General features: G+C 42.9%; 2 protein-coding genes across 2 annotated transcripts; both read right to left on the bottom strand.

Moving 5' to 3' along the window:
• Positions 1-3499: 3499 nt before the first annotated feature.
• Positions 3500-6037, bottom strand: LOC311152923 (interleukin-8-like; the record flags this gene model as incomplete). Its single annotated transcript, XM_084204371.1, has 4 exons — positions 3500-3575; positions 4168-4251; positions 5184-5322; positions 5974-6037. 4 exons carry the CDS (start codon positions 6035-6037, stop codon positions 3500-3502), a joined length of 363 nt encoding a protein of 120 aa, XP_084060497.1.
• Positions 6038-9651: 3614 nt separating this feature from the next.
• On the bottom strand, positions 9652-10891 carry LOC311152865 (interleukin-8-like; the record flags this gene model as incomplete). The annotated part of the gene is made up of 3 exons (XM_084204290.1): positions 9652-9739; positions 10518-10653; positions 10828-10891. The coding sequence occupies 3 exons, from the start codon at positions 10889-10891 to the stop codon at positions 9652-9654; spliced, it is 288 nt and encodes a 95-aa protein (XP_084060416.1).
• Between the last annotated feature and the right edge of the window lie 4978 nt (positions 10892-15869).

The following is a 15869-nucleotide window of genomic DNA, read 5'->3' on the forward strand; positions in this document are numbered from 1 at the left end:
AACCCTGTAAAAACCACGCTGGCAGGGAACAAAACAACGCTTACACAACAGTCTGACTACTGAAAGACTGCTGAAAAGGAAGCAAATACCTCCCGTGCCTATGTTCTAAGGCAGGATATAGCTTGTGTTCCCCATGTTGCAGGATGGAAACTAGTGGTTTGTTGTGACTCATCAGCTTGTCTAATAAGCACAAAAGTCAAAAGGGCATCTTTAGGATCTTGTCTGGGACCCGTTAATCCTTGCCTGTAGCAAAGGATGCCCCTGCACAAGGGACACCCTGAGGGGGATTCAGGCGTACTGAGGCTGAGCTGCAGTCCGTCACTGCTTCGAGTCGCTCCAGGTCCAGAGGAGGGTTCCAGCCCCTGGGATGATAAATTTACCCTGAAAAAATTAGGGGTATGTCTTGTTTTAGGCAAATTCCATCCTCTCCCTTGATAAGTTGTGCACACAAGGCCCAGAGGCCCGGGAGGCCAAGATTTTGCTGGAATGAGGGTTCAGCCGGTCTGTCAACTCCTGCCTCCTGTGTGTTCTGTGTTCCAGCTACTCTTGTACCCAGGGAAAATCTCACTCTGGCCTCTGAAACCACCTCCTTTTCCCCACAAGGGCCTTGGCACTCAGCTGCCATTCTACTCCAGCTGCAGAGGGCTGAAGGGACAAATAGAGGAGCTGGGAAACAATCGCTTCCGCTGCTCAGAAGCTGTGCCCAGTGTTGTGCAAACACTTGTGGAAGTCTGCAATGAGGCAAAGGTTAGGGAACCGACACGTAAAAAGCAAGATATCTGCTGGACATCAGAATTGCAATAGGAGGAAGTGGCAGCAAGGAAAAGGAGAAAGGCTTAGGTCAGCTTGTGGGATTTTTCAAACTTCAGTGTTTAAATATAGATGGTTACGTAGCCTTAGATCACAGGAGTGCTGGACTTTCCTGAATCCCTCTGGAATCACAAAGTAGCAGTACAGCTTTTAGGTTGATTAGGCTTTTAATATATGTATTTATAAAAATAATAGCATGTTACTGCATATTTATTTTTGATATGTATTTCAGCTCTGCTTGCAAAGAGTCAATTCTCTATTTTAGCTTCCACTTAAAAATTGTTGAGGATGAAATGAAATGCTTGATTTGCTTCAATTCAACATGAAAATGCCTTGAAAATATTAATATAAGGCATAAAGTAATATGAGAAAGGACGCATTAGTATCACCTGTAGTGTTAACATAAAATACTAGAAAATATTAACAAATATACCTGCTACAAACAAAATTTATCTACCTGGTATGAACTGAAGAGATTCTGAGTCCACCTAGGGAATTGTTAGGCACCAGCACCAGGGCTTTATCTGCCCTACAAGGCTGCATTTATTGCCCATCTTGCATTTGCCTCTCATCAGCTCAGCCAGAGGCATTCTGACTGTGCAAGCAAGACCTGAAGGTGGCAGGAGGAAACACATGGTGAGTTTGAAGAAGTTTGCGCCAGGAACTTTTGATTAAGTTAGAGGCAGTCAGTGGCCATGACACGCATCACACCTTCATCTCTGACTCTCATAAGTGAGACCTCTTTGTAACTGCTGTAATATGTAAATTTGATGTTCCAATGGATCTCAAGCTGATGGACAGGTAAAACCTCGCTGCTCACCAAAGCGTGATGGTGGGGCACCAGGAAGAAACAGGGGATGTGTTCCGCCAGCTCATGGATTCACGTCTGAGTCCAGAGCTGCTTCAGTGAGTGGGCTCCTGGGGGTCAAACTTCAAACCCCACCACCCCCCCTTGGGCTCACAAAACTGACCCCCATAGGGCGCTCATGGCATTTTTGAGTCCTCCATCACTCCATAACTCGTACGTGTCTAGTCTGATGAGTGCTGCTACAATCTGCACTTCAGCGCTTTCTACCTCAGAAATCAGGTTTATATGGCCAGCCATAAGCAGCGTGAAGCAAATCACTAAGACAAAACATCTTTTTGACTGTAGAAAGAAATTAGCAATACATCAATGGGAATTGATACATCAACATTACTGTTAAGCCATATAAGCATTCCCCTGGGCCCTGGAAAAACAACACAGAATAAATATGTAAGCTGCAAAATCGTTTTATATAACAAAAAATGGGGTCTATTAGGGTGTCAGATAGAACATGGGGCTCGTAATGCCAAGGTCACAGGTTCAATCCCCATATTGGAGTATCACTTTAAAGTTTGTCTTAATGATCCTTCTGGGTCCCTACCAACTCAGGCTAATCTGCGAACTAACATAAGAGAAAAAAATTGACCTAGTATTTTCTGTTATATTGAAGTAAATAATGTGTTATTTTCTTTGGAAAGATGACTTCTGAACTGCTCTTGGTGTATATGTGTACGTGTGTCTCTTTGCTCGCATCTTCCTGCAGCACAGCAAACAGAAGTAACAAGGGTGATGTAGTGTCTCTATTTTTAGCCGCTCCCTTCTGAAAGCCGTGAGCTCCCAGTCTTTACCCCCAGGCTTACAGTGACTTGGAGCTGCTGATGAGACAGGAGGCATTTCAGGTATCAGCCCATGCTTGCTTGCACCTTCCTTACACCCAGACAAATCCCCTTTAGTCACTTATAAACGCTCTTCATTCCTGATCTGGTGTTCCTATCATGCACCCAGCACCACCCCAAGATCTCTCTCCTGTGTGCTGAAGGTCAGCCTAGAATGTTTTACTTCTGTAGGAGCTCTGTCAATTTTTTCCTGTGTCAATCCCTTTGGCTACTTCCTGCAGGGAATTTCACCTGGTAGTTTGTTGCCTAATCAGTGACTCTCCCAAGGTCCTTCTGCAGTTCTTCATAGATGAGCCTTGTTTTCAGATCATTATTTAGCATCACCAGAGTACTTCAGCTCTGGCAAATTACTTCCCCAGACCCGGTGTGGGACGGCCAAACCTAACAGGACCCCACACAAGGTGGTGTAAGAATCCACGGGTGAGGTCCCTTTGTCAATGAAAATTGATTTTTTCATTCTGCTCTTCATCTCTATGTATTCACCTGTTACTTATCCATTTCCAAGACATGTTTCTTTGCCTCTTTATTTCCATTGTTTAGTGAGGGCTGTGAAAGGATTTCAGAAAGACAGTTTGACTCTACCTGTGAGACCTGCCACATCTGTCAGTCCCGTCTTGTTTTCATCTTCAAACAACTGCAACAAGTGGGTGAGAGATTACTTCCTTCAAAGCTACACAGATGCTTCTTTATTATGAGTTTATTCATGTGTTTGCTAATTGTATCCATTCTGTTTCAGTTTAAGTCAGGCCATTTAGGGGTAACTAACTTCATCTTGTTTATTCTCATCCTTACAACACTTAAACACTTTCATTAACCTTGAGCTCCTTGATCTATCACAGACAGAAGTTTAGAGAGAGCGACAGCAAAAAAAATAACATGAATCAGCAACCATCTCAGGGAAAGAAAAACAATAAACTGTAGTGATGTAGCAGAGGGGGCATTCTCATCAGAAATGATGGCATTCTCAGCAGCAATGTTTTCCCTCATTTCATATCCTTGCAGAAATCCAAGGTTTATTCTTCCTTGACTTTTCTTTGACTGGTGACTCAACATTGTCCCTGGCCCTGTAATTAGATTAAGTATAAAGTGAATTCAGAAATTAATTAAAGAAAAAATCACTATTAATACAAGTTAAGGGAGAGCAATAAGTGCTCACAAATGATAAATGACTTATTTTTTATTGTACTAACCAATTGACATTTGTGCAAAGAAAAAAAATTAAAAATCGAAACTGTTCCTGCATTAAGTGCTTCAACAGGAAGAACTTCTGTCTGCCTGTGTGCAAAGTAGGGATTTGACCATCCCTGTCTACAGGAGTGAAAGCTCTTGGAAATGCCAGCTGCATGTCTGAATTATACCCAGAAAGGAAGTGAGGTTTTGGGACTTTGATTTTTGGAGGTGTCAAACACACAAAATGTGCTGTCAGCAGAGATTTAGGGGCATCATAGCCACGGCTTTTTGGGTGGTTTAACACACCCGGAAGATATCAAAGGAAACTGTTTCACTCCTCAGGCATGTATAAATATTGCTTTAGAGAGGACTGATGGAAAGAATTACCTATGCCTGAAGAGGGTGAACATTTGCATGCCAAGAATTTAAGTAGCCTTCGAAAAGGGGCTTTTAGGTGCAGGTGTTCCAGGAAAGGGAACAGCTCACCTGGCCAGCAGAGCCTTTACGGTGAGGCGGATCCAGGGCGCAGTGGGCTCGACGCACACTTCCCTGCCGTCTGTCAGCGTAGCTCTGCCAAGAAAGGAGCACAGGAGTTAGGGCCAGGTGTGTCCCTCACACTTCTGCTGATGGCTGGAAATTTCTCTTAGCCAGTAGATGAAGGACCTGTTTGGTTTTGTCTTATGTGTTTGGGGGTTTTTTACAGGTATTTATGCTATAATCTTATAATGAGCCTCTAATGAATTTTCTATTAGGTTTCAGTTCTTTCTCTGGCCATTCCTTAGCAGATCTTTCAGGAACTTAATTATCTTTAAAAGTATTTTTTTTTTAACCAAGCCTGGCTTAAATTACCAATGCCTAGTGAGGTGGAACGGGATGCCACGCAGTGCTGCACGTAGGGTGTAATTGTACAACCATTATTTGCTTAAGAAACCATAGTGAAAGCATAAAAGCCTGACAGAGCCCTTCTGTTTACTGGTTGCACCGCCCTGGTTTCTGTGACTAGTTCCAGGAGTGGTTTTAAATGAAGCTTACTGTATCTTTTATTTTGTACCCACGTGGAGTATAATCCAAATGCCCCACTCCAAATGCTCCATGTGAAATTCTGACACAAGAAATAACTTGGGGCCTTTCAAACTTTGCCACATGCAGAGGAAATTGTTTTAATTCATGTCAAGAGGATCAAGTTTGTGTCTTTGATTGATTCTTCAATGTCTAAGTTATTAATTGTGCTCTGTGTTCTGTGAATCTTATTCTGCCCTCTGATGTTGTTCATCATAAATAAGATGACAGAAAGAGAATTAAAATACTGTCTGGAAGCTGCTTGTAACACTGGCTGGGAATTAACTCATTCCTTTGGACATAAGGCCTCATTCCTGATACTTGATGTCTCTGAAGCTTTGCTAGGAAAACATCCTGCCACTCAGAAATACTTGAATAAATAGGATGAGAAATGCTGGTTGGTTCCTCCTGTAGGAAAAGTGCTGTTTAGGAAAAGTGCTCACATGATTTCCACATGTTTGCAATGAGGTCCTCTTTGGCTTAATCTCACATCCTGAATAGTCTTGGGAGGGATGAACTTGGAATGAGTGCTAATGCACTGGCATTGGGAGCCTCTTTCATCTGTCTTCTCCAGGGCCTTACCTGTGGAACAAAAATCTGTTATCTCTGGGTACATGGACAGCGCCTTTCTTTGCTCCCCAGAAGCAAACCGCATTCTCTCCTGTAGCCTCATTCTTGCTCCTCAGGCACTCTGATTTGCTGCATGCTGAGATAAAAGTAACTGCATCTGCCCAACACAGCAGCTGCATTTTCAGAGCTGTTGATGTGCAGGTGCATTTGAATTCAAACTTGGATTGCTAAGGTTCTGCCATGATCATCTGCTCATATTCCTTATTCTTTCTTGTAAACAGGATAATTCTTGCTCTGTCCTCAACCTGCCTACTAAGAATAAAATTGCAAAAAGGATAAAATTGTCATTTGTAAAAGAAGATCTTTATGGACATATTCAGGGAAAAAGGGCCTGTTTTAATTCAAGCACTTATTAAAATCTAGAGACAAGCATATGTTGTGGCAGAGGAATAAATTCATTTGCAGACAGAAGCACATTTTACACCTGGAAACATCCATAGCACCTTAACAGGCACAAATGATCCTTTGTGCTTCTGAATGACAGTTTACTGAGGATGCACTTCTCTTGCAATAAGTCATCATGGGCCCAGCACAAGTCCACTTGCATTTGCATGTGAATACTTATTAATTGCTTACATGATTTTTAAGAAATAATTTTCTTACCTTCTGACCCTGCCATTGAGACCAAGCAGAGAACCAAAGTGACAGCAACAGATTTGCCACCCATTGCTGTGCACGTTTTCTTCTTGACAGAGGTCCTGCTCTGGTGCTGTTTCCCATCAGGTTTTATACCTGAAAGGCGCACTCCCAGCAGCCTGAGTGCTGAGAGGTGGGTTCTGCACACGCAGGTTTCCTAACACATGAGAGTGTTGCACAAGAAACCCAAACCTCTGCTCAGTCCATTCAGTGGCACTTCAAACCTCCCTAGCTTTTGCCCCTGTATATTTTCAATTATTCTTCAAATTGTTGTTATCCATCACTTTCTGTTTGCCCTTCTCCACGGGATATTGGCTTTAGCCAACAACGCTAGGCTTGCGCTTGGAAATTAATACAACATCACCAGACATCTCTCCGAGCCAAAATAAAGAGACTTTTCCCCTCCTCTGTGAATATAGAACTTCTGTTCAGCTCTTTGCATCAAGCCTTGTGCAAAAACATTTACCCAGCATAGTTACAAGAACTTTTCATCCCAATCTTGCACACTATATTTCGATATGAATCGGATGAAGTTATTCAGTCAGTGTTTTATGAAGACAAGACTCAACTCGTTTCTCTTGCTCTCTGAAAGGATTTTGTCTTTTTCAGTTTGTCTAAAGGGATTTAGATGCTTTATTCTGTACTGAGAAGTCTCTCTAGCCATTAAGCAGGAAATGATGAGCTTAAAATGACTGAGGCATCATCACCGAAGTCACTTAAGCTCTTCTGAAACTCTAATCTGTTCATAATATGAAAGGAGAAAGTATCTGGCAGTAAGGGCTGTAATGATACTTTGTTAAAATAAACACTTAGGAAGTTGCTTGTTTTTCTTTCTAACCTCATGCCTTTAGAATAATCACAGGTGTTTAAGACAGCAGATAAACACATGTGGCTTCTACTGACAAGGAGGAGCAGCCCAGTCCGGTGAAGGCAGACACCAAGGCAGAAGAGCCACAGCGCTTCACTTAGCAGTCTCCAAGGGCACCGAAACACATTTTTGGAAGCATGGGAGTGGTTGTTGTGCTTCTAAGGAAGGAATTCTGTGACTGCACACAGAACAGAGATGTGGTAGGTTGGCATTTTTACCCTTGGAATAGCGGCTCACCAACGAGCCTGTGGAGGAAGGTGCAGATGCTCTGCCCAGGGTCCTACAAGTGCAGCCATTGCTGACATTTTGGACAGAAGAACTGATGAGGAGAGCCTTTTCTCAGCTGTGGTTCAGCTCCCAGCAACTTGACTGGGATTTTGCTGGTGGCAAAGGTTATGTGCATCTGTATTACACCAAAACTGATGCCAGTCCTTTAGGATACACCCAGATTTTTATGGCTGTGCAGATCAAGTGGTCTTTCCCAACCTCTCCTCATTCTTGGCTGATACTTGCGACATCCTTATCTCCAAATTACATCTCTGAAAGAAGATATCTTATAAAAATCCCTCAGGATTATTTACAGGAAGGCTTAGACTTGTATGACAAGTCTGAACAAAACCTGTCTCCTTGAGAAACCTTGACTCCTTCCCATTCTGAGGGCTAGCAGGCTGTACAATGCCGTGCAGTGGGACAGGGACTAATATGGGGACAGGGAGGAAAGTGTGGTCAGAGTAGTTATCCTCTTGCACAAGAACTTGCTCAAACGCTGCCAAAAATTCCCTTTATGTCTTGCACCATGAGCAAACATGAGCTGATTGTGCAGAATATGGAGTGGCTCCTTGTTGGAAAAGACCAAACCTAAACAAATATCAAAATATTTGCTCAACTTTCCCACTTCACAAGTGTTTGCTGCTTGAATTTCAACATTCCTCTGTAAATTGCTCTGCTACAGGTAGATCTGTTTCTCAGGATTTCCCCTGATGTAGATCTCCCTCCTAACTGGAGTTAGGGAGGATGCTCAGTGACTTTCTTAATGTTTATCAGACTTCCCTGTTTCTTTAAGCTAATGAAAACCCTTGTTCACTGCCATGTTCTCAGGTGCTGTGCTGTGCTGTCAGAGCACCACACTGCTACAGCCCTGCGATTTCTGTGACTAACAAGTATTTGTCCATTACTATCTGGAAATTTTATCGTCCAGACTTCTGAAAACACTGACAGGAAAGAGGAAGACAGTAGATAACTTTCATAATTCCTCTCATTATCTACACTTTAGAGAGGTAGCAATATGCTGTTTCAATTTGCTGGCTCCCATAACTCAGATCCCCACCTTGCCCTTCTTGGAACCCCTTATGCGATACACACTGAGAGAAAATGCTTCCTCTTTTTTCAGTTCTCTGTTCCAGCAAGGAAATAATTAACAAACAATATTGAAGTGAAAACATTTCAACAAGCATTTATTAGGTAGGTAAACATAAAAATCTTTAATAAATAAATAAATAATCAATTAAATAAATAAATAATTAACCAATTAAATAAATAAAGAAATGTTATTCTATAAATAAATAAAGTGCTTTTTTCCTAGCCAAAAGATGGCATTAAAATATATGTTTATACCCTCACAACACTCATTCACAATAAATAATATCTTGAAAAGGATGACACAAAACCTGATGTACAAGAATTTAGACATGGTAATTCTGGAAGCTCTCCTCTTCAGCCAGTAGCCCACTGTGAGTGGCAGTGACCAAGCTGCAGTTGAAGTTACTCGACCATGCTTTGCTGGAAAGAAGTTGTTGCTGGTCTTTTCCTAAACTGTTAGCAAAAAGGGATGGAGTAAAAGCTCTGCTGTGCATGCACTACACTGTTCCTGCTGTGTTTAGCAAAAACTATTCCAGAACCATCTCCATATTCCTTCACAAGCCATTTTTCCTGCCTTCTTGTTGAGGTGGCAGTGGTTTCTTTCCTACGTATTGAGACCAGTTTAAAAGACTAAAAGTGTTGTTGTCAGCTAACCACAAAACAGGGAATCCATATTTTAAATGCTGTGACATTGTGAATGTAGGAGGCAGGAGGAGGTGAGCTGTCAGAAGCTGGGTGAGTGTCTTCCCTATTTTTGCCTCGCTGGAGGAGTCAGGACATTTTTCTTCTTTGTTTTAGAGCACTGTCTCAGGTTTGGTGTTGGCCCTAGAAAGAAAGAAGATGGAAAAGGAAGCTATTAAAAATCAGCCGTACAACAGGTGAGGCTTGCTGGTGTCAGCTGAAATCCACCACTCTGTGCTTCTGTGCCCAAGACCCTGAAAAGCTGTGACAGAACCCAAGGGGGACTGGTACGTCATAACATTCCCAAAATGATTCCATAGCAGCAAATTTCCATCGTTTGATGCTTCACTTGACAACTGGAGCCTGATTTTCCCCCCGCTTATCCATGTGCCAGTAGTTTGAAAAACTGATTGCTGCTTTCTGCCGCTGCAAGCATGAGAAAACCAGCCAGTTAATGCTTGGGTTCTCTGAGCACTTGTGCTGCAGGTTTCCAAAACGCTTCTGCCTTAGGGGAGAGGAAGGTAACCTTCACAGAGATGCGCGGCACAGTAAGGCTTCCATAGCTAATGCTGTAATTAAGGCTCAAAGCAATCCCAGTGCTTGTTACAATTAGTGAACACAAAAGGTAATAACGGCCCGAGGAGACAGAATTTTGGAGCACTTCACACTCGTCTGCGTTTGGTAGTTCAATTCAAATACCGGTTTTCAATAAGCTGTGCTTATTGAGGAGAAATGACTCACTTGTCCAGAATTGCCTTGATGATCAGCTTCACCCAGGGAGCGCTGGGCTCCAGGCACACTTCTCTGCCATTTCTCAGGGTAGCTCTGCAACAGGGAAGAAAGGAAGGGAAAAGGGCTGTTCAGTGAAGTCCAAGGCAATGTCACCTTTCTCTCAGAATAACATCATTCTAGGCATATGCTGATGTCTTCCACTTGAAGCTGTATAAACTGAGGCTGCAGCCTAACATAAAGCGATCTTTATCACTATTAGTATCTTCTCATATCTGTTTGTTTGATGCATGAGACCATCTGCAGGACTCTCCCTCTCTTCAAAACTGCTTTTTCCCCCCAAGTGGCTTGGTATTTGTGTCGGTCTTTCACTGAAGAGCTAAATCTTTCCATCTAGATTCTGAAATGGTACTGCCCAGTCCAGAGGAACTTGGTTACTTACAGTAAAAGTCCTGGAATGCAACTAAAACAATTTGTATGTCAATGGTAGTTTTTTTCATTGACTTGAGCAGAAGGGTGATCATTTTTTTTGGCCTAGCCCTTAAAAAGTATTTTTTTATCTCTTGCTCAACATGGCTCCATTTATTTTCACAAGCCAGTGGAATTCAGAGTTTTAGAAAGCTATCTGCTGCCTGATGACTGCAAATTTAGGTCAAAATATTGCATGTGTTCAAAAAGTAGAGACTGGCAAAGCAACACTCAGTTCCCAACACGTAGCACATCGTCTGTAGGAGCAGGGAATGTTGCTGTCCTGCTTTCTGAGCAGCTGCTTCTGCCGGCTGCTCTCACGGCTCACAGAGCACTTACACCCTATCGAGACCAAAATCTGCTTCCTTCTTGTTAAGTAATCAGGAAGCTTTTGCAAAACACTTACATGACTTCAACATTCTTGCAGTGAGGTCCGCTGGGGGTGAGGTTCACGTTTTGGATGAACTTGGGATGGATGACCTTGGAATGGGTGCTTATGCACTGGCACCGCAGTTCGATGGCCGAGCGCGGCACCGCCTCGCCTGGAACACAAAAACAGTGGAGTGGTTCACGATTTTCACAGGAAGCACCACATGGGGGTTTTTGCTGACAGCACTAGGAGAGCCCTTTGCTGCACTGCTGAGACAGCACAGTGTCTCCCCACGGGCATTTGCTGTGGCCATTAGGCAGCAGAGCTTGAGGAAAGGTTTCTTTACCTCGTGTTCCAAGGGCTGAGATCAGGAGCAGGATCAGCGCAGCAGCCACAGCCTTGCCAGTCATGATGCAAGAGAGTGTCTTCCTCGTGTGGCCTGGGCCTGGCTCTGTGGTGGAGTGAGCTCTGGCAGATGCTGGGGTGACAAGTGCCTGTGCTCTGGGGCAGGCTGTGTTTATATCCTGCCTGGGCCAGCCGGGGCACTCCGGCATCACGCGGGGTCATAGCCGGGAAACTCCGAACCTGCGAGATGTTGCTGAGCGCTGAGTCACAGGTGAGTGGGTAAGCCCCTTTCCCTGGGTGACCACAAAGCTGCTTCTCACTCACAGAAAGCACTTCATGAAGCAGAGCCATGTAGAGTTTCCTGTACTGAGCTGTGTGGAGTCTGCAGAGAGTTTGCAATTTCTTGGAATAATTTTAATCTCTACCTGTGTCCTCCTTGTGACTTTCTACCACAGCTCAAAGGCATTTGCTCTGTGATTTTCTATCTCTGTGTCTTTGGACTTCAATTTAATTTTTTTCTCTTGTAAGACATGACAGAAGTAGGAGCCAATAATTATAGAAATTATAGATACTAACTCTCCATGTCCTTGTATTCATGTACATTTTAAAAAGCTTTTTTATACGCTGAGATAACTTTACCAGAAATATTTTCAGTATTCTTTTGATGAATTCAAATCCAGTTTCATTGAAATAAGAAATAGTATCACTGAGAGTCTGTAGGACCATTGAGAACACACAGAATATGTAAATGTGATACAATGACTTGCTTTGCCTAACCTAAAGGTGGATTTTCTTTTTTGAGGATGACTGCTTCTTCTGAAGCAAAATCTTCTTAGTTATTTGCTGCTTTGAATTTGGGCAAAGGAGAATTCTAAAAGCTGCTGTAGGATTCTGCTTCTGAAATAAAGCGGGGCACTTTTGCAAATTTAAATTTGACCCTGTGAAGAGAGGATTTCTTCTGATTATGATGAAAATAAAGAAAACTGAAGATGGGATTATTCAGACAGTGTCAGAGGTGTTCAGCCATTTCTTTTAACAATAGAGACAAATACAATAATACAACCTGGCCTTATTTGGGTGAAACATTAAGGACTGCCATTACTGTTCCTCTGCCAGGTAATGGGGAAGTCAAAGGAACAAAGTACAGGGCCAAATATGAATGAATGGAGGTTATTTTTCTCTGACTGATCATGAAGGTCTCAGAAATTTACATATGCCAGACTGAATCCCAGTTGCTCTTACCATGTCTATCACCGTCTGTAGTTTATAAATTGCCTTCAAGCACATGATCTGAGCAGTAGATATTCCAGAAGCTATGGGATTAAGCACCTACCTGGTTTCCCTGTCACTTTACAGTGTGCAGCAAATCCAGCTGGATTAGCTAGCAGATAAACCCCTCATCACAGCCCTTGCTTGTCTGACCTGAGGTCTGCCTAGGGATTGTCCTCTTCAACCACGGCACTCAGCAGGTGTCTAGGAATGTGTAAGACAAGACCAAGTGTCTTTGAGGCTCATCCCTAGCAGTCTGGTTCTGGTTTCATTTGCTGCCTCCTGATTCTCTTACCAGATAACAAGAAGTGACCCTTACCCCTGATTTCCACTGGCTTCATACTTCTGTAGGCCTTTATCATGTCTCCAGGTTAATCTCCTTTTACCAAGTGTTGTCCTGTCCAACAGACTGGGTTGCTTGTTCCTAACTCTGTACTTTTTATTTTCCCCTCACACTCTATTTCCATGCACAGCAAGCTGTTTGCAGAAATGCAAGCTAGAGCACTAAGGGAAGTCTTCTAGCCTGCATACAAGGAGAAAATGGAAGGATGAATTGCAGGGCCTAAGGAGTGTGGATTTTTTCCCAAAATATTTCCAACAAACTGTTATTTCTCTTTAATTTCACAAATTAATTTCTGTCTCCCAAGTAAGAACTTATTCTTTCTGGACTCTATGTGCAATGAAGCTTTTATCCTTTGTCCTCTTTGTGCAAAAGCTTCTGCCTGTTTGGTTTTAAGGAAACCTCATTTCTGCTTTCTTGTTCCAGACAGAGCAGGTGTTTGTGGCTCTGCATGTCTCTACTCAAATATAAAGAAAGAGTTTAGGTGTTTTACGTCTATCAGAGAGAACATCATGATTACAGCATAACAAATGTTGGAATGGAGCAGTGTGACAACCAAGCACTGTTCTGGAGGCTCTGCTTTCACTTGTAAGCTATGGTGTAGGGAGCAGAGTGCTCAGGTGTGGCCTGCAAAAACTCACAGTCCACAAAGATAAAGTTTCTCCTGTGATTACAGAGAGGTCAGAAGAGATAAACTCTGAATGGAAAGGTCACGTGTTTTATTGTCAATGTTGTGATTTGGGCCAAAGAGAGCAGCTGCCGTTCCAATTGATTGAAAAGGACCTTGTTTAGGGGACCTGGGGTGGGTGGAATAAGAGCTGCTGGAATCTAGCTCACACACACTCTGACTGAAGAGAGCCATTGCTAAGCCCTAAATATGGGTGTCATAAATGATATCTGATATCCTCCAGCTGTATAAACACCTTTTTGTGTTTATACACAGAAAGGTCATGAATACAGTTATTGAGAAGCTTGCACTTCCTTGGCAGCAGGGTACCTTAACAGCTACCAGGTGATAAGATTTCTGAGTAGTGATGCTTATCAGCAGTGTATGACAGATGGGAGTGCACACTGTCTTGTGTCAATTTCTGATGCTGGTGTGTGTCCCTGTCCAGATCACATGGCAATCTGGAACATGCAGGATTAGCTCAGATCAACCCAGAGGTGCTACAGTAGGCAGAGGACTCAGTAATTCCACTAATCGAGGCTTCCACATCAGTCATACTACAGAAAACAAAGGGCAGGCTGAGGTACCCAAGTGCAAACACTGTGGTTTCTCAGATCATTTTCTGTGTGCTCCTGCCCTTCTCTGACTCGAGTGCCCAGGAAATTGACATTTCCTTATGCCCACATGAACACTGAGGAATTTCTTTCCCCTGGGGGGATCCTTGCAGTGCCCTGTCCTCATTTCCCTCAATGACTGTTCACTACTATCTTTAGTAATTTTGCCTCCTGCCTGGAATTTTACATCCACACATGTAAAAGATGATTTAAAAATTGCTGAGCAGCTGAGTCAGTCCCTGTGACCTGATGGGGTTTTTTGAAAGAGTGTTAGGTTCCTCAGGAAAGGGTATTCCTATTTCACTTTATGTTTTCTTTAGGCAAACCCTTCCTCTTAATTTCTTACACTTCTGTGACCCTGTATACAAGATCTCTTCATATTTTTGATCTGCAAGAGGAAAATACTTCAGCATCTTCTTGGTTTTTTCCTGGCATTTGGGATCTTCAGTTTCATCTGTGTTTTAGCAGTGAGATGGTCTCTCCTGTGAACATTTCCTTGGCTGACTTGAGAGAGCCAAAGAATTAATTATGGCTAATTATAGTATTCCTTAATTTGATGTCAACCACCTCCCCAAGACTTTAAACTTGCCAGCTTTCTCACTGAATGACTTTACATGAAAAATATAGAATAAAGGGCTGTAATTAGAAATGTAATAATTAGATTCACTTTAAGTATCTGTCTTCTGATGAGCTTCTGCCATGTCTGATCAGTCCTGTGCAAAAATACTGATTCTCCTTTGTTTAGTTAAGGTGCAATTCTGCAAGCCCAACTTGTTTTGCTGAGCCCTCCATCTCAGGAGAGGCTCACTGAAGTTTGTGTGGCTGCCTCCTCACTTCCTGCAAACTGCTTGTGTTTGATATTTCCCCTCATTTAAAAAAATGGAAGCAGCATTTGTTGGTTTCTAGCAGTGCTAGGTATGGAGTGGAGGGTCTTTGCCAAATCAGTCCTGCACAGGGCAGGTGTTACAAAGGTCACTGTGCCAGTGGTTTAAGAAAGGAGTATTAATTAGTCATAAAGTTGCACAGTCTTCTGAGAAGGAGGATGAGAGGCAGAGCTCTGCTGGACCACAGCACTGCTTCCTCAGAGCACAGGAGATGATGATCCCTATTCCCGTATTTTCCGTGCAGCCCGTGATTCTCGCTGCAGAGAAGCACAGTTGCAACATCTCAGCTGGTGAGTGGTTTTTCCCCCTGCCCTGCTGATGAGAGATCTCTGGTTCAGAGGCAGGTGAGGCACCTGGAGCTCTGTCTCGAGAGCACATGGCACATGGATGTCCCTGCTGTCTCTCTCTGCTGAATTTTCTGTCAGCCAGGCGGATTTCTCAGTGTTCATCCTGCTGGCTCTTCTAGGTTCTGGTGCTGCGCATTTAACACTCTCTGCCTGCAGCTGCACATCCAAAATTCACTAATGGCCATGCTGAGCCTTGCTTCAGCACTCCCTGGGCTTCCAGCAGAGTATTTGTGGTTTACTCAGAACTTGATTCACATTTTTCAGCACTTTGAAGGACTCCAGAATTGCAATTCTTCCTTTCTGTGCCCTTTGGCAGATTCACAATACAACAAAAGCCATTTACTGATCGACTCTGATGGAAAATATCTGTCTTTGTGTATTCCTGGGTTTTTCCCATGTATGTAGTAACAAGATAGGAAATGAAATCATCTCCAGTAAGGGAACTAGTATTGGGGGAAAAAAAAAAAAGAAAAGGAAGAAATGGACAGGAAGCTGCCTGAAACACTGTCAGGGTATTCAGGGTATTCAGCAACTTTTTCAAAGAACAAGAGACCAGTTTAATTATATTAATTGCATTTTTTAAGGAAAATACTAATTGCAGTAGGATTACTCAGGGACTTTCCAGTATTGCAGTACATGGTATCACTGTGGATTGTCTTTCCTACTAGATAGATACCTTTTTTTCCTTAATCATCATATGTAACTGAAAAGCTATTACAATGCATGAACAAAAGAGTTACTCAGAGAAATGTTTTATTCAGTGTGACAAGGCCAAGACTTCCAGGACTGAGCAGGAAGAGTAGTTGAGGACAGGGAAAGGATTGGAGAAGATCCTTTGGAGTAGCACTTGCTTATGCTCCCTTCCTTACCCCCCAGCCTCCTCTTTGCCAGCTGTAACCCCACAGCTGCCCCAAAAGTAGAA

Source organism: Fringilla coelebs, assembly GCF_963513975.1.
Source record: "Fringilla coelebs genome assembly, chromosome: 4".
Taxonomy (NCBI): domain Eukaryota; kingdom Metazoa; phylum Chordata; class Aves; order Passeriformes; family Fringillidae; genus Fringilla; species Fringilla coelebs.